At 40.4% G+C, this 25,667-nt stretch overlaps 1 protein-coding gene across 2 annotated transcripts in view; it reads left to right on the forward strand.

Annotated features, from left to right (window-relative positions):
* Window positions 1-25,667, forward strand: part of ORC3 (origin recognition complex subunit 3) — a 78,750-nt gene that overhangs the window by 49,098 nt on the left and 3,985 nt on the right. For both annotated transcript variants that reach the window (XM_054984624.1, XM_054984632.1), the window contains exons 12-19: window positions 4,444-4,560; window positions 6,602-6,681; window positions 8,229-8,362; window positions 17,831-17,907; window positions 19,069-19,166; window positions 20,307-20,448; window positions 23,363-23,479; window positions 23,994-24,067. In XM_054984624.1, the coding sequence (XP_054840599.1) occupies window positions 4,444-4,560; window positions 6,602-6,681; window positions 8,229-8,362; window positions 17,831-17,907; window positions 19,069-19,166; window positions 20,307-20,448; window positions 23,363-23,479; window positions 23,994-24,067 (839 nt within the window). The remainder of the gene's footprint in view (window positions 1-4,443; window positions 4,561-6,601; window positions 6,682-8,228; window positions 8,363-17,830; window positions 17,908-19,068; window positions 19,167-20,306; window positions 20,449-23,362; window positions 23,480-23,993; window positions 24,068-25,667) is intronic.

Below are 25,667 nucleotides of genomic sequence, written 5' to 3' on the forward strand. Positions count from 1 at the left end.
CAATGGGTTCTATTTGCCAAAAGGGCTTTTGTTGCTTTTCCCTCTGGGCTGCAACCCTTGCTTCTACAGGTTATATGAACCCTCCACAATAGTAATTGAGGCAGCCCAAAGTCCTTTAAATGGAGAGAAGGGTCAATGAAAATCAGAGGACTTCTGTTTTTCTAGTAGGATCTCTGGATCCCACCCAGTTTGTGAAAGCTAAAAAAATTAGGAGTGATCCTGTTTGAAAGAGGTCTGATATGTTTGTTTTTAATAACAAAGCTAGGTGAAGGAAGCACCTTGTTTGCCAATGGGAGGCTGCATGCTGAATATCTCAGTTAAAGACAGAGGAAGAAATGAGTGTGTAAGGGAGTGATGGTGAAAGAGGCAAAAAGAAGTGAGAACAAGAAACATCAACAGGCGGGAGGAGCATAATCACAGTGCCAGTGAGGCTTCATAAGCTGCTGATAGTGATGAAATTATTAAAAATGCCACTAGTAAAAACAGCTACAGACTCAGACCACAATCACAGAATTCCAGACTCAGCGTAAGTAAAATTATATTTATTAACTTTAAGGAGTTTGCAAAGCATAAAACACACAGGCAACAGACATAAAACAAAGATATCTTACTATTGTTATCTAAAAGTCTGCCTATCTAAAACTAAGAGCTTGCTACCTTAAGCATCTCTGGTTGGCATCCAAGTTTTGTTTATCTTACCCATCTTGTAGAATGCATGCCTTCCCTATGCCTAGGTGGTTTGGCATGGGAACATGCCGAGGTAGAAAGAATAGTGAAGGGGTTGGGGGGGGGTGAACTGAGAAGCCATCTTTTCTAGAACTGAGTGCATCACCCAGCACTCAAGAGCCAATCAGGGCCAAGCTGTTAATTAGCGTTACAGCTGTGAGAACATCCAGAAAGGACAGATAGAGGTTCCCTGAGACAGTCTCCCAAGGTGGAATCACTGGGGAAATCAGAGGCTGCTTGCAGGTATTGTTGATCAGCTTAGCCAGGATATTTTAAGGTAGGCCAGAACCTGCAGACACTCACAACAGTGAACTACAGTTCAGCCATTCTTACTAGAATCCTGGCCTTAAATGGCTACTTCCATACGCTTCTGTCTGAATCCTACACGTTTATGTCAGAATCAGTTCCACTGAATTCAAGGATACTTACTTCCAAGTAAGTATATGGTTGCAGACTTCGATGATATATTAATTAAAAATGTTACAATTAACTAAGTAAAGAGCAAAGCATGAATTAATTGGCAGCTGTAGGTTGCAAAAGCTCAGCCCTGCTTGTAAATCTGTTTCCTAACTGAACATTTCCAGTTGCTTGCCTTTCCTTGGAATAGATGACGTCGTAAAGCTGGCATAGGAAAAAAACACCCCAAATTATTCATAATGTCCAAAAAGCCTTAAATCTAATGTGCTTTAAAACACTATTGTGCTGTCTGAGAAAAAAGATTATTTTTGAAAGATCAGCCTTCTACAGTCCACAGAGACTTAAGTTCATCTTGATCTGCTAGAAGGCATTAATCTGCTAAAAGACAGGAGAACAGAGAACAATAGGACTGGATCATCAGTGCTATGTTTCTTCAATCATTTCTTAGATAAAGCAATCATAAAATTGAATTAAATCTCGGTTCACCGGGAATTGGCACATTTTATTTCACAGTTGTAATAGCATTTGAGCCTAATAGAAAAACCTGTCAAAAACAGCCCAGCAGTATCAAATAGAAGACCAAAGGACAAAATTGTCAGATGTATCTTCTAAATTTAGAAGAAATGACGTACAAGTGGATTTCCTTTTGAAATCTGCAAGGACTGAAGATATCCAAAGTAAAATTTGTGCAGTAGGTAGACATAACCTCCGATTAGATAGTTCTGCTAGAATGAAATTAAATTGACCATCTTTGAAGGCTAGCCTTTTTATCAATGAATTACAAAAGAGTCTTTGCTAGATGATTTGCTACAGCGCTAACAGTGTTCAGTTTCTGCCAAAGATTTATGTAGTCTATGATCTCCAGCAGGAAGAAGGGCATTAAGGGCTGACTGGCTGTGAGCATTCTTTTTCATTGTTCAGTCTATAACACTGAGGCCAGCGTTAGCCAGAAGAAAATATATTTAGCTTAGGATCTAGAAAACAAAAGAAGTGACTATAGCATGTTTATCTGTTGCTTACTCTCTGCTTTATTTAGATGTCTCCTACAAAGAGCTATACTAGAAATGAAATCAAACAGAATTGATATGGCCTTTGTTCACATAAGACTTTGTATTTTAGTCTAGACAGTTTTGAGAAGCATTCAGCATGAATTCTCAGTGCAGCTTTTGATGGTTCAGGGTTGCTGTGAAATCCAGAGCCATTTAGAATGGCATTTCTTTTAGATATTTTTAAACTGAAGCCCCTTCTCCCATCTATTGCTTATTGTTCCAGAATTGACAAACTAGAGCAGCACCATAGATATTAAATGTTTTTAGCTTTTACAAAGCTGTAGCTTTCACAATATTCCTTTATTTAGACTCTTACTTTTTATCTAACTCAGGGTGCTAGATATTCTTGATCTTGAGGGAAGAGTGATTCTGAGTTGGATCCTGTGAAGTGCAAGTAATCACAGATGTGGATCACTCCTACTCCTTCCCTTCCCCCAGCAATCCCATTATGTCTGAAAAGCTGATACTAGAGATCTTGGGGACCCCCCCCCCCATTCACAAAAAGCAACACAACCTGGGTGCTGTAGTGATGAGGGGCGACAGCGCAAAATTGCCCTGTTCAGAACTTGTTCTGAATGAATTTGGAAATGAATACAGAGTTACATTTAATTTATTACTTGGGGTAGATGTCTGTACTAAAACTTCAGTAGCTCTGAGCTTTCTAAATGTTCCATTCAGTAGTTCTGAGCTTTCTAAATGTTCATTGCCAAGCTTCCATTTTAAATGTTTATGTCTGCATGAGGTTCTTCTCCACTTCCCTTCTCTGTATTATGACTATAACAAATCACTCTGCCTCATGTTGCCCACTCCCCCCACCCCAGCCTTTTGCTTCCCTTGGGACCTACATTTTGGGAACTCTTTAACTCTCTTCATATGTGAAAGGGATATCTCCTTAAACTGCCATAAAAAAACCCCTTTATTTACAGTAAGTTTCAAGTGTTGGACAAATTCTCTGAGTGTACATAAATGACTTTCTTTCCATACCATCTTAAGGAAAGGACTCTCAGTCCTGTACTGGAGCAGGGATTGGCCTACTATAAAATATACAACTGCCCCAGGTTTTGCTGTGATAGGGACACCTACCTCTCTTCCGTCATTTGTTTGTTTAACGATGGCTTGGTTTCAAAGACACCTCTACATAGACACCAGGGTGTGGCCTGTGTCCCTTCTCATACACCCTCATACCATGTCACATAGTGTTCCAGAGAATATCTTGATTGTTATGAGCAGCTTTCCTTGTGATCTGGAGACTCTGGTTGAAAAGGGGACAGAAGAGCCTTGGTACACTTGTGGAAATGCCATCTACTTGCAGAAGAGACCTTTGGATCCAATCTGTAGGGCAAGATTGAGACCACCATCTATAACCAGAAGTCTCTGGGGGGAGAAGTTTCTGATTTCTACCAATTTCTCTGCGGGTGCAGAACCCCATGCCACATGCTTAGTCATTCTGGAGGGGCCTCCTGATCCTCAGGATATTTTTTTCAGAGAGGGTACACACACAGAGGACTGCAGCGGGAAGGAAGGAGGAGAGCCCATTGCATGAACAGACCTCTGTTTATGGTTCTCTGGATCTTGCCCCTACTGTTCCTTACATATGAGCTAAAAAAAGTAATACTACCCTCTGATTAACAAATAATCTACACGGTACACTCCAGTACTCCTTAGACATTTAATAAAATCCATTGCATTGAACAGTTGATTGATAAATAAGGCTTAAATTTCTGCTACGTGAATCCTAGTGGGTTGGATCAAAACTAATACTTGCAAAGTGAGTGTTTTTGAGAAGCATGGGGACTTAAGTACATTGCATTATTTAATTTTTTTTGCGAAGTGATAAGCTCAGGTACTGTTTTTCACAGTTACTGAGGCCATGTCAGTATATATTTACCACCCAACAAGCTCTTTTTGAGAGTTTCTGGTCTGCCACACAAGGAGAGATACAGAACAAGTATGCTGGAGAGGCCACCTATGCCACAGAGCTCCTGCCCTTCAAAGGATAACTTTTTAATGTTTCCAGCACTGAAAGCCAAAGCTTGGGAGGCCTCCAATCAGGTAATGTTTAATATCCAAGGGTCAAAATCATGAGAAAGCCCTTTTCCCCCTTCAGCCTTGTATTACTGGCAAGTTTTCAAAACTTTCATTTTGAGGACAAGGGCTTTTTTTTAAAGGAGAAATGAGTGAGCGAGCGAGAAATTTTTGGCATTGCTGCAGAGAGTACTGACCTAATAAGCAATATTGTCTGTCATTTCAGGAAGAAACACAAGTACTGTTGCAAGACCTGCACACTTACCATGAGAATTATTTCCCTGTTTTACGGTGTCTTCATGCTTTTACATCTTCTCTTCCAAACTACCCTTTAGGCAAACAGGTATGCATCCCTCTCTTATGTTTAGTATTTTCATATCTTGACAAGTTTCAGTTGAGCTTGTGGTTGTGCTACTGCTGCTTCACAATGTTTGCAACTGCATCAAACACAATTAAATCCAGTTTATGCTGTTACTAGTATCACCCAGTATAAATGTCATGTATGTCTCTGCCCAGCCATCCATGCCAATTTTGATTCTACTGCTCAGTGCTTGATGCTGGATCCTCACTGCTCGTTGTTAGTGTTATAACGGTTTCTCAAGCATTACAGGTGGCTATCTACTGGACTCTACTGTTATGACCTTGAGCTTCCTCTCAGACTATGATACGTCTTTCTCCTTGGCAACAAAGCGTGATAGCACAGATATGTAAAATGTTCTCACAGAGAAAGAGTGGGGAGACTTTGTTGATAACTGGGAGGGGTAGGAGAAGAGTGAACTAGAAAAGTACTGTTTCTTTCTCGTGTCGTCATTCTGGTCAATCTCTAGTCGAGCTGCTTAGACGTTTATATTACTCCTAAGTAGACCTATGGAACTGTATATTGAAATGAACTGATTTCTGAATAAAATCCATTTGACTAAGTACTGGTGTCTTACTGCAAATGGGCCAGAGATCTGTCTGCAGTATCCTGTCATCCATAGACTGACAATAATCTGTATATCATTTATTTTTGACTTACCTTGAGTCTCAAATTAACTTTGCCAGTATTTAGAAGCGATTACACTAAGTAAAGTCAACATTATTGTCATGAGCTAGGCAGAGCAGGCATATTACTCCCATTCTGTCACTCCATTGGCTGTCCATCATTTACCAGACTCAGTTCAAGGTTTTGGCTGTCTTGTGCAAAGCCCTTCATGGCCTTGGACTCTCATCTATGGGAATGTCTGTCTCCCTCCACCACAGCAGCTTCACTCACCTTGAAGTGCCACCCTGCAAATGGGCAAAATCATCAGCTGCCCATACATGTGCATTCTCTGTGGTGGCCCCCACCTTAGAGAACGACCTGCTTGAAGAAGTCATTAAAGCGCCTGCTCTCCTGGCTTTTCACAGACTATGCAAAACCAAATTATTCAAGAGGGGTTTTTTACACAAGTAATAGGGTTGTTCTCTAAAGAAGTGGCTCAGAGAGATGCTTTGATAAAGAGATGGGGACTGAAGACTATACCAGTGTGTACTGTCTGTTGCTTATATTGCTTATGTTTTTTTCAGCATTGTACCAGCTCTGTATCAGATTTCTGTTTTCAAGTTTCTGCAACCTATACCCTGTTGTACTGTTTATTGGCTGTCTCAGCAGTTGATTGTGTTGATTTACTGAGTCTCAATGAGAAAGGCAGACTAGAAAAGATTTGGGGCAATCTGGGTTCTCTAGTGGATACTGGAAATTTTGCTTTAGTTAGATGTGCTGAGAAATCATAAAAAAGAATTCTCTGCATCAGTGCTGACATACCCATATCTATAATTCTTGTTGCTCCTAGGCAGCAAACATGCTCCCCCACTCTCCATTTTTATGAACAGTGTGTGTGTGTGTGTGTCGCTGCCTCTGAACCAAGGACTCATGGTATTCCCCTGTCCCTTAGGATATTCAGAGTCCCTTCTCTGAAACTTCAGTTTTCATTATTTTGTGGGAAACAGTTTTCAACAGTTTACTCATGAAGATATAAGGAGGAAAACCCTGCAAGAAGTATTCTACTTAAGTGTTTCAAAAGAAACAGCCTACTCCCACCCGTATTTTGGTCACTAAATGCAAAGGTGTATGTGACAGGCACTAAGCACTGTTGTTTATTTTTTTTAATGCGATTATATTGAATTCAATTAAAGGACTTTAAACATATTATGAAAGCACTTTATATTGTGCTACTGTTGTTTAGGTCCAGACTCTTCTACATTGATGCATTGCCTATGCCTCTGTTACCCTCATCCCCCCATAAATGGCTGTCTGCAAGCTAGCTCTGAAGTCACCCAGGTCTTTAGGAAAGAAGTCCTAGAGTAATCATGAAGCACATTTTTCATTTCTTGTTACTAAGACAATTTGCTTCTCTTGACAGATTAGAGAACTGCACTGTGCATGTTTGGAGAGGAAAGTGTGGGAGACTGAAGACTACGAGTCAGCCATTCAGCTGGTGAGGTAGTCTTCTTTCCATTTTCTCCTTGCATTTTAGATTCATAAAATGCCTCAGTCCTTTCTTCAAAAAGAACTTGAAGCTTTTAAGAATGTTTCCAAACAGGAAAGTTGGTTTGGATAACTGACCACATTACTTCTTGTAGGTCAAAATTGAAGTTTTTAAAAAATAGACAGTTGTATTCTTTAAGGAGGGGTGGCTAGCAGGAAAATGCTTCCCCCCCCCCCCCTTAAACCCTAAATCCAATCCAGGTTTGCATTGTAGCTGGTAACACTGCACTGGCTTTCATTGCTGTGTGTGTGTTTGTGTAGGTAGAGCTTTCTCCCCTAGATATCACATTATTAGGGAGCAGGTGGTAATGAATTGAATGTTGGTCATTTAAAGATATGTGCCCTTAATAACCTAAATGGCTGCAATTGCTGTCTGTCCTTACTTACTAGCTTAGTGAGCCACAGGATTGCACATTCTCCCTGCTTTCTCTTCCTTTCATAGAGTTTGTATGTAGGGTATGTGGAGTAACAAAGACTACAGGAGTTGAATGATAACAAGCTGAAGGTTACCAAAATGGGCTGAGAAATAACAAGGGATAGGAAAGGCTGAGGTTAACAGGAGTTGAAGGATCATCAAGGTAGTTAATAATTACTGAGAAATAAAAGTAGCCCAGCCAACATTCACACTTCAGCTAGCTGGCTAGCTAGCCCTAGTAACTGTTTTATGCAGCCTGCATGTTTGCGTGTGGGTTAGCTTTGGTTTTAATCGTTTTTAGATGTGTTTTTATTTTGTATGTTTTAATCTGTTGACTGCTTTGGTGACCATGATGAGGGCAGAAAAGCAGGGTATAAATCTTGAAAATAAATAAATGAAATGTAGGCATCATTTTTTCCTGATGTAGGTTTACAGTGTCATATTTAAGGGTTGCATACCCTAGGAAAACAGACACACATCTGAAAGTTTAAGCTGAGTTTTCTGGTCCTTTTTTTTTAACTATTACATGTTGTTTGCATTAACTTGGATAAAGTTCCCAGATAAAAGTGAGCAAATTATTTATAATTTACATGATGTCTTTATTATTTGTCACATTTTGGTCCTCTTAAAGAAACTTGACTACTGAAAAAATGGAAACAGGCATAGATATAGCATGAAGTGAACCTGTACATTCATGTCAGATGTGTTCAGCAAGTAATAATAAACTTAAATGAGCTTTGTCCCTGACTAGAATATACCTTGATATATTTTTATGGAAGAGGATAACTTGCAGTTGTGATTGAATAGAAAATTATTCTCACGTAAACACAAAGATGGAGACGTCATCTTCCACTTACCAGGAATAGCAGATTATGTAATATAAAGATGTAATTAAAACGTTTTAACACATTTTTAACTATCATAAAAAAACTGGTAGCTTGTGAATATGCTGAGTTTTTTTCTTTTTGCAGAAGGGTAGATAGATACATGGTAAGGATTTATCCTGCTTAATCACTTCAATAGTTTCTTTCTTTCTTTCTATAATTAATTGTGTAATGTTGGTTTGGTTTGGATTTTTGTCCCCTAGGATGCTGGCTAAGGATGAATTGATAGCCATACTTCAAAAATGCATCGAGATTATTACATTGTCTTCTGCAAGATGCCTTGGCAACTCCACAGAGAAACTAGAAGAGTACCTGGATCATTTTAAGAATCTTGAAGGTACTTGGCAATAGGCAAGCTTGTTACAACTTTAGAGTGTCCGCTTCCCCAAAGACATTCGTAGAGAAGAGATTGATTGACTTGGAGAATATCCTCAGTATTGGGAACAGCCTTCTTGAGAAGAAATGAATGGCAGTTGAGGAAAATAATAGATTTTTTTGTCGTATTGCGATTGTTTATGATTCTTGGACTTATTACAGAATGTCAAGAAAAAGCTTGGTACTGTTAAAGAATGAACTATGTAGTGATATGGAATATACACAAAAAGACATACACAGATGCAGTTCTTTCCTTTTCAAGGGGTCTTCTGAAACTTCCAAAAGATGACCTTAGAGGTTGTGGGTCTGGTCTGGACAAAATGCCTTAGGACTTCGAGGGCTGCAGTGAGGAAGGGGGAATCAGAAGAAATATATAATACATCATGTGGTCTGTTTATGGACCATTCTGATCTAGTTTCCACAATAGATGTTGACAGGATGCTTAGCTGCAGAGAGATGTCTTGAACAATGATGGAAAACCTGTACTGATTCTGACAGGTCATGCTATAGAGCCCATCGGAAGATCTATGAAGCAGAGGTGACAGTGGCAAAGAAATGTTATTTCTTTGTTATTGCACCAGCTAGTTCATAACCATTCCAATTGTTTAAGGTATTTTACAATCTGTTTACTCCTAAATCTGAGCCTTTATTCATTCAGGAATAGACAATTAGTTGTGATACATTTGCAGTTTTTGCTGATAAAATATCGCAAACACACTCTGATCTGGATGCTGATTGTAACATATATAATAATATGATATATTATATATTTAATAACAATAATAATAGACTGAAGCACAGCCACCTAGACTATATGGACTCCCCAAAATACATAAAGATTCAGTCCCACTCCGACCCATTGTGAGTGCCATTGGTTCACCGACATATGAATTAGCTAGACATCTGGCAGATCTCCTGCAGGACCACATCGGGAAAACCTCGTCTTACATCAAAGATTCAGCAGATTTCATCAACAAAATCAGTTCTCTGAAACTCAATCCACAAGACATACTTGTCAGTTTTGATGTTGTATCCCTGTTTACCAAGGTTCCAGTAAAAGACACTATTGCACTGATTAATCAGATTTTCCCAGAGGATGTAACAGCTTTATTCCATCATTGTCTGACAACCAGTTACTTCCAATGGGACAACGAATTCTATGAACAGATGGATGGGGTGGCCATGGGGAGCCCACTCAGCCCAATTATAGCAAACTTCTACATGGAACATTTTGAAAAAACAGCTCTAGAATCAGCACCCCACAAACCCAGTGTATGGTTCCGGTTTGTGGATGATACATTCATCATTTGGAGCCATGGGGAGGAAGAATTGAGGGAGTTTTTGAATCATCTCAACAACATCCACCGGAACATACAATTCACAATGGAGAAAGAAAGTGAGGGAAAACTCTCATTCCTGGATACCTTGGTCATCCGCAAAGCAAACTTTCAGTTAGGTCACAAGGTCTACAGGAAACCAACTCACACTGATCGGTACTTACACAAAAACTCCAATCACCACCCCCGACAGAAAAGAGGCACAATGAAAACATTAGTGGATCGTGCAAGACGGATATGTGAGCCGCGCTTTCTCAATGAGGAAATTAATCATCTAAACCACGCACTTCAGGCAAATGGCTACTCCAGAAATGAAATCCGAAGAGCAATCAAACCCAGGATGAATCAAACAACCAAGGAAAAACAGTCACCTACAGGAAAAGTGTTTTTGCCATATATCAAAGGAATTACTGATCAGATGGGAAAGCTTATGGAAAAGCATAACCTTCAAGCAGTATTCAGACCCACCCGAAAAATACAACAGATGCTACGATCAGCAAAAGACAGCAGAGACCCCCTCACCTCTGCAGGAGTATACCGTATACCCTGCAGCTGTGGACAAGTTTACATCGGGACCACAAAGCGTAGCATCCAGACAAGAATAAAAGAACATGAAAGACACTGCAGACTTGGACAGCCTGAAAAATCAGCAGTGGCTGAACATAGCCTAACTCAAACAGGGCACAGTATCTTATTCCAGGACACCAAAATACTGGACAACACTTCCAACTACTTTGTCAGACTGCACAGGGAAGCCATTGAAATTCACAAGCATAAGCAAAACTTCAACAGGAAAGAAGAAACCTTAAGAATGAACAGAGCATGGGCTCCAGTTCTGAAAAACACAAGGCCAACAAAACACTCCACACCCGACAATAGCCCTGCAGAGAAGATTAGCACATCAAGCACCAATCCATATGCAAAAGGACCTCCTCAGGATACAGTGAAGCCTCCCGCCATTAGCATTCCACACCCTGGGAAACTCTTACAGAATGACTCAGCTCAACCCCACCCCTCCTGAGTAGATACAAATGACCTACATCTTTTCCACACTGTGACACTGAGAGATCTCTGTCTTTTGGTGCTACACCTCTGAAGATGCCAGCCACAGCTGCTGGCGAAACGTCAGGAACTACAATGCCAAGACCACGGCAATACAGCCCGGAAAACCCCCAACAACCATCGTTCTCCGGCCGTGAAAGCCTTCGACAATACATCGACAATACAATAATAATAATATTAAATACATATATTAGATAATAATATGATTAGAATTGGGAGGTACTCGGGATTACGAGGCTTGTATATAGTAGACCAGTTGATCCAGCAAGGCAGCCTTCTCAAGCCTCATCCTAAATAGACTGGAAGTTGATTTGGCTCAGCTGCACTTGCTGGCAGGTGTTGAGGCTCTTGAGACTGTGCTCTGTTTTGGCCAGGATCCTCCAAAGAAGTAGTTCTGGATCCTGGCTGAGATGCACTTTGCCTCCTTTTGCTACCTCATCCTGGGCCTTCCACTAACACTTCTCTCGTGGAGTGGGAGCGAGTCATGAGGGGCTGTGATCCTGGGTTCATGTCCTGCTTGGCAGAGGTCTGGTGGCTATCTCAGGCCAGAGGCACGGTCTTCCTTGCAGGCTCTTGCAGGGTGGTCTCTGGCTCTTCTGGAGCATGGTCAGCAGGTGCCTTTGCAGGGTCAGACCCTCCCTGATCCCTCTGGGCCTCCTGGTCCCTCGGCTCCTCATTCTCATTCTCTGAGGACTCTTAAGTCAGAGTCACTGGGCTTATTAGAAGGGAGGTCATGACAGCGAGGTAGCAGTAATACAAGCAAAAAAAATAAGCATAGGGCCAACAACAAGAATATCTATAAATGCCTCAGAGGCAGAAAAACTGCAAGGGAAGTTGTTGAACAAATGACAAAAAGTATTACTGAAGGGGCATATTATGGATGTGCTGAACAAGTCCTGAACAAGATGACTTCACTGTGGAAAGTGTTGAGCCAATTTCACAGGGAGAGGAAGTGAAGTATTGAGTCAAATAATTGATTAAATCTAAATGAACAAATCATCAGATCCCAATAATGTGTACCAAAGAGTACTTAATTTAAAAATGAAATTTGTCAGCTTCAGTTCCAGAAGATTGGAAGGCAGTCAACATTACACTGGGTTTTTTTAAAAAAAAAAACGGTCTTAAGGGGATGCAGAGAACTGCAGGCCAGCTAGCTTAACATCTGTTCCAGATAAATTTCTAGACAATGCTAAAGTTAGATTTATTAAATGCTAGAGTAATTAACCTTGCTGAAGAGAAATCAACAGATGAAATCCAATATACGTAATTCAGAGTAATTCAGATTATTCAGAGTAATTGCAGAGTAATTCAGATGATGTACCCTGAGGCAAAAGATTCTCATTTCACCTCTCTGCTTATGGGTCTGAAGTGGCAAACATAGTCCTAGAAAAACTTGAAGTTCTGGTGAATAGCTGTAGGCAGTGGCAGTTTTTATAAAAGGTAAATTCCATACCCCTGGTTGTCAGATGCTTGGTAATAGTCAACAGGTGAGGGCTGCTCTCTGTTGGACATGTGGCATTCGACTGGCCATTGTTGGAAATGAAATGTTTGACTAGATGTACCGTTGGTCTGATCCAACATAACTATTCTCATCATTTCACCTGATTTCCCCTCCTCATTTTAGCCTCTTATACCACATACCCTTAACATTTCTAATGTCTTAGATAACTGCTGAGGGAAGAGAGAAGGTGGGAAAGAAGTGTGACATATGCATGCAGTCCATATGCATGAAATCTGCATGATCCAAATTTCAGGAATATCTCATTGGCCGGCATTAGGGAAGTAATTCATTAATAATCACAGAACTGTACAATACACAATTAGGAGTGGACATGCAGCAATGTGAAAACTTCTGTGACAAGTGCAAGCCTTAAAAAATGGTGTTTAAACCCCTCCCAAGGAAACGGGGGTTATTTTGACCCCAGAAGTCATTGAAAATAAATTGGTTTACCCATCTAAAACTTCCTACAAACACCAATTGAACTCCAGTCCCCTGAAATCCCTGGCTCCCAATAAACTTGGCTTGAAAGTGAAAGTACTTTACATAATTATAAATGGGGGTTCTAGTGACCCCAGCAAATATTGGAAAAAATGTTTTTAGTACTGTTTCCATATATAAATAAATGGACCAACACCTATTATGTCCATTTCATAGGAAGATGGAGTAAATAGTGAAAACTAAAATTTCTCTGCATAATTTATATCCAGATATTGGTTGTGCAAAAATATCATTCTTTTGGCTTTGGGTTTTTACACACTACTTTTGGAACTAGGGGTCACAATGACCCCCAAGGAAACCACTGTTTGCAAAGGAATTGTTGTATTTATAGTAGGGGCAGATAAAACCCCTGTGTTTGAGTTCTCTCAAAGCTTCCCTTATACCCAGAGTCACATGGAAAAGTTCAAATTGAAATGTATTGCAATTTTAGAAAATGGGGTAATTCTAACCCCCTGCAAGCCAAGCCTAGGCATGTTTGTAGGCATCCTCTGAACCTCTTCTCATTTTCCAGACCTGAAGGAGCCATTTAGCTTGGAACTTTAGATAACCCATAGCCATCTGTCCACTGAGCTGATTGTTTCCCTTTGTTATTCAAGAAAAGCTCTTAATTGTAAGGCTTCAACAGGTGCAGCCTGAGGGCAGGTTACAAGAAGGCTTGCAGAAAGAATGAAGATATTTTCTCTTCTTTTTGTTAACCCTTTAACTGGTAGGAATGGAATGCCTCTTTCCATTGCAAGGGTATGTTATGTGCCTAGTTTTTCTTGTCCTCAAGAATAACTTTCTTTAGCATTGCAGAACAAAGAAGAGTAAAATTTGGAATTGGGGTCAAAAATTACCTCTCATTGAAAACATCAAATCCTCACTGAAATGTAATGGGGTAAAATTGACCCCACTACTTTTAAGGCACTTAAAAAATTGGTGGACACTGTCACCAGGTGTGAGTTGACCACATGGTAGCAACAGCAGCAAGTCGCACATGGTGGCAATGGCAAACAAGTCACATGTGGTGGCAATTTCAGTATTGTAAAGTTAAAAATGATTGCTTTCTGTCTTGTGCTTTAAAAGTGGTGGGGGTCAGTTTTACCTCATTACATTTCTGTGAGGATTTGATGTTTTCAGTGAGGAGTATTTTTGACCTCAAGTCCAGATTTTACACTTTTTTGTCCAGCATTGCTAAAGAAAGTTATTCTTGAGGCCTGTTTTTTTTTTCTTAGTAGCTAATGCCATGATTGAGAGAGCTATCAGGTTTCCATTTGAAGGGGGGGTGTAAGTTGGGGTGATTTTTACCCCAATTCCGAAGTAGTGCAGTTGGGGTTTTTTTCTTGGGAGAGTTAAGACAGTTTAAGATTACAGTATGAAATGAAGCTGCTTACAGCACTGCTTCTAAGTAAGGCAGGATGTAATTTACTATGCGTTATTCCAACAAGATCTATGTTCATATAAGCAAATCCATGTATTTGTGCAAACTTATGCAGTCATAGCCAAACCAGCTTAGCTGACTCATGGTGACCAAAATGGTTAAATACGGGTTAACTTTGGAACTTCTGGCCCATGCATTTTTGTTTCATTAAGAAGAATATTTGTACCTCTTCAAAATGATACATCAAGAACTGAGCAAGCACAGATTTGGGGGACGTTATGCTAATTCCCACATAAGATAGGCTATTGGTGCTGATTCTCACGTACAACCAAATACAGAACATGCAGGAATGGGATGGGATTCAGCAAGATTGTGTTAATTTATGTGCATTGCAGGTTTGGGGTATATATATCAAAAACTGCTTAATAAGAGAATTTAATCCTTAAAAAGTGACAGCCTTGGAATCAATACTTGCTATTTTCATTGAGCTGTAAAATATATTTAATGTGCTGCATTTTAATTAGCATTCTTCATGTAACATAACGGCCTCTGGCTAAGTTGTTCTTACTAAATGTTTTGCTGGTGCTGGTCTGTCCAAAGTACCATGCTTACAAAAGCATAAACCATGTAGAAGACAGAAACAGGAACACTAAATCAGAAAGTAAATCTTATTCTGATTGCATGAGAGACTTCTTATAGCATATCTGAGGGACTTCTGTGAGGCACTAAGTCCCATTTGGTTTGCTATACTAATAAGAAGAAAAAGGCACTTGCAAGAAATACCAGTGGGTGGAGCAGAGGCTGGATAAGCTCTTCCCTGTTGACTTCTTCTTCCCCTACCCAAAGTCCATTTTCATCTACCCAAGCTAGGGGGAAAAATTAGGGAATAAGATTACTTCAATTTGTCATAAATACAGGTTTTGTGGAAAGATGATGATGGTGGTGATTAATGTCATTTATAGTCCACCTTTCTCACTGAGACTCAAGGCAGATTACACAGTGGGAGCTCTCCTGACCTCAAGCAGACTATTCCATATACCCGATGGGGCCACCACAGAGAAAGCCCAAGTACTGACTACTGTTGATTTCATTTCACCCATGTGCAGGGTGGCACCTGCAGGAGACCCTGTTCAGATGAGCGAAGTTGCCATGGAGGAACATAGGGAGGGAGGCGGTCCTGTAGGTATGCTGGACCAAGGCCGTGAAAAGTTTTGTATATGATAACCAATACCTTGAACTGCGCATGGTAGCCAATGGAGTGACTGCAGGATGAGAGTGATGTTCATGCTCCTGCTTGCTCCTGTTAACAGTTGAGCTGCAGCGTTTTGCACCAGTCTCCTAGTTAATTTAGATGGGAGACCTATGTATAGTACATTTTAATAGTCAAGTCTTGGTGCAGCCAGGTCAGCCATGTCGAGGTAAGAAGCCATCTTCCAGGCTAGAGTGAGGTTGCAGAAAGCATTTTTTGCAACTGCCTTTTTTTTCTAGTAGTAGCACTGGATCCAGTATAACCCCTAGGCTCTTAACCAAGTTTGCAAGGGTCAGATGAACTCCATTGAAAGTGGGGAGTATAATGTTCTTCAAGATCTCTGCCTTCTCAACAAGTATCACTTCAGTTTTGTCTGGGTTCAATTTCAATTTGTTCATTTTCAGCCATTTCACCACAACTGTCATACAGCAATCCAGGATTTCTACTGCATCCTGTGGGGACCTGGACAGTGAGATGTAGAGTTGGATGTTATCTGCATATTGGTGACATCCAACTCAATAGCTATGGATGAGTTTTCATAAAGGCTTTACTTAGAAGTTGAATAACATGGGAGATAAGATTGCGCCCCGTGGAACCCCATAAGATAGCTCCCATTCTGGAGATAGCTGATCTCCAACAGCAACCCTTTGAGTCCGTTCCATGAGAGAGCATTTAAACCAGTCCAAGGCACATCTATTGATGCCCACTTCTGTTTCTAAACGCCTTAACAAGATGGCATGGTCTACTGTGACAAAGGCTGCAGATAGATCCAGGAAGAGCAATAAGGAAGCATGAGAGCCAGTTTGGTGTAGTGGTTAAGAGTGCACGACTCTAATCTGGAGAACCAGGTTTGATTCCCCCCTCCTCCACTTGTAGCCAGCTGGGTGACCTTGGGTCAGTCACAGCTTCTAGGAGCTCTCAGCCCCACCCACCTCACAGGGTGTTTTGTTGTGGGGATAATAACAACATACTTTGTAAACTGCTCTGAGTGGGCATTAAATTGTCCTCAAGGGCCGTATATAAATTGAATGTTGTTGTTGTTGTTGTTGTTATGGCCTTTGTCTATATTCAGATGGAGATTGTCCACGAACTCTATAGTGCTGTCTCTGTCCCAAGTCCTGGTCTGAATCCAGACTAGAAAGGGTCCAGAGTACTAGTTTTCTCCAAAAAGATCTGGAGTTGGTCAGCTACTGCTCTCTCAATCACTTTGCTTAGAAAGGACAGATTAGAGACTGGGTAATAATTGACCACATCATTTTTGTCTAGGGATGGTTTTTAAATTAGTAGATGGTAACTGCCAGTTTGAGCGGTCGGGGGAATGATTTACAGTAGAACTCCGTGGCTCACTTATGTGGTCCTTACTTGATTTTAACAACCAAGATCGGCAAGGATCAAGCACACAAGTAGTGGCTTTCATAGATGTCAGGATTCTGTTAAGAACTGTCATTGTAATTGGTTCAAGCTGGTCCAAATGTAAGCCAGATGGTGCATTAAGCATTTCTTCCATCTTGTCTGCATTGCAGCTAGCATCTAGATCAGAGCTATTCGTGCTATTTTATCAGGGAAAAGCTTAGCAAAGAGCTTGCAGATTATTGTCTGTTCTTGGGACTGTAAAGGTTCAGATATAGGGGTTAAGAGGTGTCTGGATATCTTAAACAACAATCTTAGATATGTGAGAACAAAATTATAAATATATGAGGAATCTGAACCATATTATTCATACCACACTGAATGATATCAAAGGAAGATGGATCAGGGAGCTGTAGCTTGGTTGTGTGTGTTAATATTGTTTGTACTTAATTCAGTGACTCTGATATTTGAAGCAGTAGGAAATGTGCTTATTTTCAATCTAATGATTTTACATACAAATTGGAAAGACCATTGTTACTGATTTTTTTGAATCATTAAAGTTTTGTGGAAGGGAAAGTAAAATATCTGTTTACTTTTTGAGAACGTGCCTGATAAGACTTAATGCAGGATGATTGTAACGATGCACAGGGGCTTTTACAGTCTCGCTACATCTTTCTCTCTCCTTAACTAAGTCCTTAAGCTAGTCCTGAACTTACAAGTTTCCCAAAATGGAATGGCTTACATCCAGTTGACAAAACTTGGTTTATTGAGCGTGGCCTGCCAGCCTTGCTGCTTCACCTCTTTGGAAAACCACTCCTGAGGGTCAGGAGACCTTCAGGAACAGTGTGGGAGTTGCAGCAAGAACATGGGATTGGCAAATGTATGGTGTCCCATCATCAGCACCCTTGTGTGTTACTCCACTCAGTGCAATGAAATGTTTGGATCCAAGCCAATGTTGTTTGGCTGCTATGTTGTATGTTGTTTGCCAGCTGCACTGTGAATGAGCAGTGGCTGCTAACTGAACTCTTAGAATTTTTGTAATTGAATCAGACTCTTATTTTTTGTTGTGGCAGCCACAGATGATCAAGAAGAACCTGTATCTTCACTAAAAGAAATTCAGAAGAAGACAGACCTCTATCGTCTCCAAAAGGTCAACCAATTTAAAATCCTTCATTGTGTGATGAAGTAGTTACTAGGCAGATGAAAAGCTAGCTTGGGAACCAAAGCCAGATGAGGAGAGAGATCTCACAATGAGCAGTGTTTCCTGAAGACCCAACATGGCCCAGTGCAGGCAGAGGAGAGGGTGCCCCTCCTCCACAACCAGGGCTTTAGTTGCTCTTTCACAAGCCCTTTCTTTTCAGAATATTCTGGATTCTGTTAACTTCCAAATGCAAATTTATGCAAAACTGGATAATTGCACTATTTCAGTCACCTGAGTGCAGAGTTTGGGTTTTGCTTGACAGAAATAAACCCCCACTACCACTTTTGGTGCAAGCTCCCAATAGTAATTAATCTTTATATGAAGAAAAACCTTCTATTTAAGCTGACCGGAGAGTTCAGTTTTCTTCGTAATTTGTCCAAAGTCACATAAGTACGAGTCAGCCGTTGGTAGCCTCCCACCCCCCGCCATCTCCCAATCTATGCTTGCTAGTTCAACCCTAGGCTAGTCACTTGGTTTCAGACTAATCTGCTGCTCAGCAAGGCTGGTTCAGGTGCACACCCACGCACCCCCATTTGCTGCCAGTGTTGCTGGTGAATCACCCAGTGAACAAACAATAGTGGCTGCTAGGAGCAGCTGCCATGCAGAGAGAAGGGACTGGATGGTATCATCTCATATTAATATAAGTCTGGCTACAAAGGTACAGCAGTGATAGCAAGCCCAGGTGGTTCTTTGCCTCAGCCAATCTAATTGCAAATCAGGGTTGTACTGTACAGTAAATCAAGCTCATTAAAAAATTCACTTGTTTACAGTGGTTAAAACATTACCCAATCTAGTGAAATTTAGTGAAATACGTCATTTTGGAAACCAGAAAATGGATTGTCTAGAATTCCTTATGTCCAGAGGTCATGAAGTGTGATAACTTCCCTTTGCCATGATCATTGTAATGGTTCTGAATGAGCAGTCTTATCAGTGGAAGAGCAGAGTACATTTTGGTTATTGCAGCTAATTTTGTTTTAATTATTTACCTGGGAAAACAGTTGCAAAAGTCCTTTTACTTTTTTTTGGAAAAAAAACTCCAATAGCCTCATTATAGCATTGTCAGATTTATTAAAGAAAATAACATGGAAATGCCTATTTTCTTTTTTATAGACTTTATTGGAGATGAAGGAGTCAAGAAGACTTAAGAAACTAACCAAGTTTGAAATGCTGCGTTTTGAAGTTGTTGACTTTATAGACAGCCTTGTGAGGTAAACATTGTAGAATATCAGAAAGCAAGTAAAATGCAAAGTAACGTGTTAATTCAAATGCCACCCCACCCAATCACCAGTCCTTCTATTTGTGGTGTGGGGTGAGTATGTAGAACATATCTGCCAGCTGAAAGACGTTATGCATCTGACAGACTCCGAACCCTGAAAGCTCCTGCCACAATGCATCTGTTAATCTTCCAGGTGGTACAAGATTCTTGGTTTTTGCTACAGCTAACACGGACAACCCTCTGTGGTAGACAGAATATTATTCAGCTGTATTGAAAATTATACAGTTTGGTAAAAGGCTGCACCCATGAAAACCACTCTTGTAGAAAATTCATCCTCCTCACACCAAGAACAGTTAGAAGGGAATCTTGCCAAAGGGTAGCTTGTGCTTGCTCAATCTGAACTTAACATAGCACAAGGAAAGGAGAATTATAGCAGACAAATTGCAGTTGGACAGGGTGGGATAAAATAGTTCAAAGGTACTTGTGGAGTGCAGTTGTGGTATCCCTGGAAGGTATAGTGAAGTAGGCCCTAAGTGTGGCTTGTTCTAGAAACCAGGGTATGTACTGTTTCTTTTTTTCAGTTTGGCGTGGGTTCATGAAAGGGAATGAACTGTGGTGTTATAAAGAAGTTATCTGAAAAGGTGTCATGTTATGTAGCTGTTACAAAAGGAAAGTTTTGAAAATGTAAAACACAAGAAGGGAGGGGAGATAGCAGGATTAAATAGGGCAGGAAAGATATGAACCCCTGTACCCAGTTAGTAACATTTTTACCAGGTGGAAGGTTGTCGCATTTTTAAAAACTGACATTTGCTCTAAATGCATAGGAAGCATTAAATCTGGTAAGAGTACATTTTAGAGTTATCTGATGGTGCTGTAGGTCATCTTGTTGCTGACAAAGATACCCAGTGTGTCTGCAAAATTCTTTGTAGCAAATATTTGGCAAAAATCCTCTGCCGCTGGCAAAAGTGTCCCTCCACCAATGGAAAAGAAACATTGGATAGAGCCCATTCCATTAAGGCATCCAGTGCAAGGTGCTGTGTGAAATGTGAAAACTTGCCATTTATTGAGGTTTCTGATTGTAATGGGAGTTACCAGCAATCCATTTCTGTGCTTTTCCATGTTACTTTTTCAGAAGTTACCTTGTACCTCCAGAGACGCAGACATTGCATGAGGTGATGTATTTCAGCATGGCCAGTACTCTCCGTGAACATTTAAATGCTGCTCCACGTATTGCTGTTCACACTGCTCTCAACAATCCATATTTCTACCTGAAGGTAAAGAATTGGACAGTTGGGGAATATGCCGATGGCCTGCTTTGATCCCGCCATCTCAGTGGGTTTTCCACATTTGTCCTACATAGACGTTCTCCTTTCAGTTCCTTGACATCTCAGTGCTTGAAATGTTGCTAAGTGTGGAATTTTGATTCTCAGTAAAGGACCATTACAAGGTGTGGAGCATATGTGTTTTGTAATAATGTAAACAGTGTGGAGCTGTATGTGTTAGGTTTGAGTCTTGAAAATCTGTCACAAGGTTAAATGTTAAAACATGGTTAAATTTAGGAACTGGATGATTCCATCCCAGGGCTGCTCCCATGGTTTTTATTTTGAAAGAACTGTGCTTTGCCCTATAAACTCCTGGTAGTGGAAAGTGCTGTCAAGTCATAGCTGACTTATGGCAACCCCTGCTGGGGTTTTCAAGGCAAGAGACTAACAGGTGGTTTGTCATTGCCTGCCTCTGCATGGCAACCCTGGTCTTCATGAGAAGACTCCCATCAATTACTAACCAAGGCTGGCCCTGCTTAGCTGCCTATGCCATCCAGGTCTTAAACTCTTAGAGGTGATTTTTTTTGAGATATGAAGAAACTTTACAGCTATAGAAGATGCTGAACAGTCCATCCTTTCTGCCCATTCTGTTTGGGGAGGGGCTGTGGCTCAACGGTAGAGCACCTGCTTTGCTACAGAAAGTCCCAAGTTCAATCTCTAGCATCTCCATTTTCAAAAAGGATCAGGGAGTAAGGGATGTGAAAACCCTGGAGAGCCATTGCCACTGATCTTGATGGACCAACGGCCTGGTTTAGTGTAAGGCAGCTTCATATGAGCCCACTGCTTTCTCCAAGCCAGAGTCAAGCAGACCAGAGCTTTAGCAGAAGAAGGATGTATTATTTCATTATTACAACAAATCTAATTATATTTATTGCACTGAATCAGAGAGCAAAATACAAATCAACAAAAGCCAGGTTGGGAAAATAATGTAAAATATGTCTGTGTCTGTATGCAATTTTCTTATACAGTTATTAGATTTTATACAGGCACAAGAACTTAGATGAGAAAACCAAGTTTAATTCAATTTTCAGTATATTTGATGAAAAACCTAGTCCTAGCTATTGCATAGCTGCTGAATCTCTTATGATCTTTGGGCAGACATTTTGGATATCTAGGAGTAGTAGCCTCTCAGTGGGCCCTTGTTATCTGTGTTTGAAAGAAAGTAATTTTTCATAGCATAAGTTCAGTACATTCTGTTCTCTTCATGATTTATAAAACTAAGAAAAAAGTCATCTTGATAAATATCTAGCTATAACTACATAGATACAGACAACAAAGAACCATCCCATGATTAATGATAGGTTCTCTTGGAGATGCAATCCAGCTACTAGTTAAGGCAGCCTCACAGATAATAGTCCCTAAAGAATGCTGTGATTTTGCTCTTTATTATCCTTCTACCTTTCCATATGTATAACTGAAACACCAGCAGATGGGCTGCATGTGAAATTCTCCTCGGCATCCATCACCTTGGAGTGCATGCGCAGCATATTCACAAGAAATACTTAGTGTTTCATTCCACATTTACATCCAGAAGCACTAACATATCTTAGAACCACTAAGCTTATACTGAAGGTAGAAATCAAGTATAGGACATTGCGTTGGATCCAGAAGTGCTGTTTCGCAAGCAAGAATCCAACCCATTATCTGTAAGCAATCTAGAGCAATGTCTGTGATAATTACTGGAGGTGCAGGATGCTATCTGAACAAAATAGTTTTATTTTCATATTGATATGCTTAGCAAATGGGTGTACATGATAAACCAACTGCACCTAACAAGCATTATTTTGCATTCTTGACTTTGTGCCATTTTCTATATATTTTTATCTCTTTAAAAATTACCGTAAAATAGTACCAACTTGAGGCAACTGAAGAATTTTAAATGGGAGATTTTATAACAAAACAACCAATCAACACAATAATCCTTTAAAATATACTTCTGAATTTACATTACCTGCTGCCTGTATCAATGCTGGTAGGGAAGAGGCGCCTCCCCTGTCATCTCATGGGTGGGCTGCTGCGCTGCCCCAGTGCCTGGGATGTCTTTCCCTCTCAGTCCCATTACTCTACTTTCTCTACATATTCCCTAGACCACAGCATAGTTGGGTAGTGCCCAGAAGCACACAGAACAACATCACGCTATCAGGCTGCACTAGGGTCTTGGTTTGCAAAGTCTCTCATCCCCACAGGTAAGACTCAGTTCTCAGCTGGGAAGGTATAACTGGTGTGCATATCACAGAGTAGCTGCCGGTTGGGAAATATAGCTGGTATATATGTATCATCACAAAGCAGCTCATCAGTTTAGTGAGTGAGGCAAGAGAGGGCTCAAGGTTCAGCCCCATGGAGCTTTGACGTGCTTTGTCAACCAACAGCAGTCCACAAAGAGAGGCTGTGAGAGGTAGCAGATGAATGGAGTTTGAGTGCATACATCTTTATAAAATGTATTTCCAGCCCTTCTGCTGTTCTAGTCCTTGTAGGCAAATGATGGGATTTGCCTGGTGGTTGGGACTTTGTCTTCTCAAATATTGGGTGCCTATCCTGGTATATTTTCCAGCCTTTGCTTATCTAGAAGAAAACATTGCTAGTCATGGTAACCACATGTAAACTCTAAATCTAATTAAGGAAAAAATGAATTTAACATCTGTTCTTGTGGGAAATGCCCTTAGAATAGGAGCAGATAAACTTCTGGGTCTTCTATAAGAAGAAATAGGGTCTGCAGTTTAATATTGCCAAGATTTCATTAGTTTGGCTGTTCTGAAATAGTGGCTTGCTTAAGCTGTAGAGTTGTGATGTCAGAGGTTGGATGGCATTATTAGCATATAAATCAAATGTAAACTCAACTATTCCCATTGTGATTTTTTTTACCTAGAATGAAGCCTTGGAAAGTAATACAGGATGCATTTCTAACGCAGCTCCTGATATATGTATAGCATACAAGCTTCATTTGGAATGTGGCAGATTAATTAATCTTGTTGACTGGTTAGAGGTATGTAAACATGAGTCTGTTGACACCTCTTCATTGCTTTGCTGAATGTTTATCTTTTTTTTTAGTCTTTTAAATTCTTTGTTCTGAACACTTGTTGGAATGTAGCCGTCTTATTTATTGTTCTTCTGGGATTCATCAAAATCTATATAAATGTCCTAGCTAGTACTAGAAACTTACTAGAATTACTACCCTTCTTTCATTAAATCTTGTTGATAACCAAGTAGGTTATTTTTAAAATGCTTAGCATTTTGAGGTCTCATCACCAACCATAAATATAGTAGGTTGGTTCCTATGGATGTCATATTGACAGCAGTGAATCTCTCTCCGCCTCTTTCTCTAGCAGCTCCCTGAAAAGGCAATGTGTGGGGTGGGCGGGACTGCAGGAAGGAAGGGAACTGGACAAGCCTGCCTCCCTCCCAGTGGATCTCCATAGGAACCAACCAGCAAGTGGGATTTGTATGGATTTTTTGAATGCTGATCCTGTAATGCAGTTAACTGTAGTGTGCTTTCTCAGGCTTTTTCAACAGTTGTAACGGCTGCTGAAGACCAAAATTCCACTGTCAAGGATCAGATGGAAGAAATCATCCAGTATCCTTTTTCTGATTCTTTTGACATAAAAATAAACCAAGTCATTCAGAATGTTCTTGTTACAAATGATCTGAGAACTAATCAAAACATGTCTGATTTAACAAACACACACAACCTTTATTGGCATGTCAGAGCGAAAAAAGGTACATTAAAATTAGTTGATAGCTTCCCTGATACAGATTGCAGATTGAAGAAAACTAGCCACGTTAGAGGTTATAGAAAAGTTGTGACCAGATAGTAATCGCTGGACCTTGACATCATCAGAAAGGCCGCACCATGCGTAAAGAAGGGAGTTCAAAAGTTTGTCTCGTATCTTAGAATAAAATAAAGAGTATAATAGAACATGGGAAACAGATTCAATGACACCCAGGCCACAAGGGCATTTTCTGAGTTCATAAGGGGTCCCTTGGCATCTGCCAACGAAAGTGGCCAAAGGGAGTATGTTGAATCTGGCCAGCATTATTGCCCTTCTTTGATGGGGATCAGTTAGAGAGCAGAAATAGGCAGCTAACTAGCCAGATGACAGAGGCAGTCCCAAGTGAATTGGGGAACAGGTTTTCCTAGCTGCCTCGGTCTGGCGCTGAAACTGAATGTCTAAGAGCCTCCATTTAATTGTCTGAAATGCTGTTGGAGCAGATGCAAGGTAAAGTGATTCTAAAGATATACCCATACACCTAACTTCTTTGTGGATTAGTTCCAACCACTTGAATTCGTGGAAATCTGAGAGCATTAGAAAAGTAAAGGAATTTGAGTTGGGGTTAAATAGAAGGCGAAGCCAGAATTTGATTGTTAGATGCCAGGCCTGAGTTTCCAACAACATCTGTCCGGTTTCAAGACAGATTGCAGCATATGGGACACAGTTAGGAAGACCCAGAGTTTTCCGTAGGAAATAAGATAGTACCCCCTCTATTGAGTGATTGACTGCACTAATCCATATGGGCACTCCATAAAGGAGTTGAGAGCTCGATTTGGCATTAAAGGCGTTTAAAGCCATGGGAACATACCTGTTGCCTCTCAGATAGAAAAATCGGGTGATAGCGGCTGCACTATTTCTTACTACATTGATAACACCTTTGCAGTGTGTAGCCCATTCCCCCTTGTAGAAAAAAGTTAATCCCCAGATATTTAAAGTTTTTTACCTGCTCAATAGGATTTCCTTGAATTGACCATGCAAACTGTTTCCAGGCTTTAGCAAAGACTATGATCTTTGTTTTCTTATAATTCAAAGTTAGACTGTTATTATTACAATAGGTCAAACATTGATGTAGAAGTCACTTCAGTCCAGTTCAAGAGCATGATAATAAAACGGCATCATCTGCATATAGGAGAATTGGAATATGGCAGCGGCCAATTTTGGGAAAATGACCGTCAATTTCAGACAGGGTAGGGGCCAGATCGTTTAGAAACAGATTAAACAATGAGGGGGCAAGAATGCAGCCGTTTAACCCCTTTGCAAATTGGAATGTTAGGGGTTAGATTTCCTGAAAGGTTGAATTTAACCTGACAGCTAGTGTCTGTGTAGTTTTTTAACTAAAAAAAGTAGTCTGGGCTCCATGTTCATTCTGGCCAACTTATCCCACAGAAGATCTCTTGGGATTGA

This window comes from Eublepharis macularius, chromosome 1, assembly GCF_028583425.1.
Source record: "Eublepharis macularius isolate TG4126 chromosome 1, MPM_Emac_v1.0, whole genome shotgun sequence".
Lineage (NCBI taxonomy): Eukaryota > Metazoa > Chordata > Lepidosauria > Squamata > Eublepharidae > Eublepharis > Eublepharis macularius.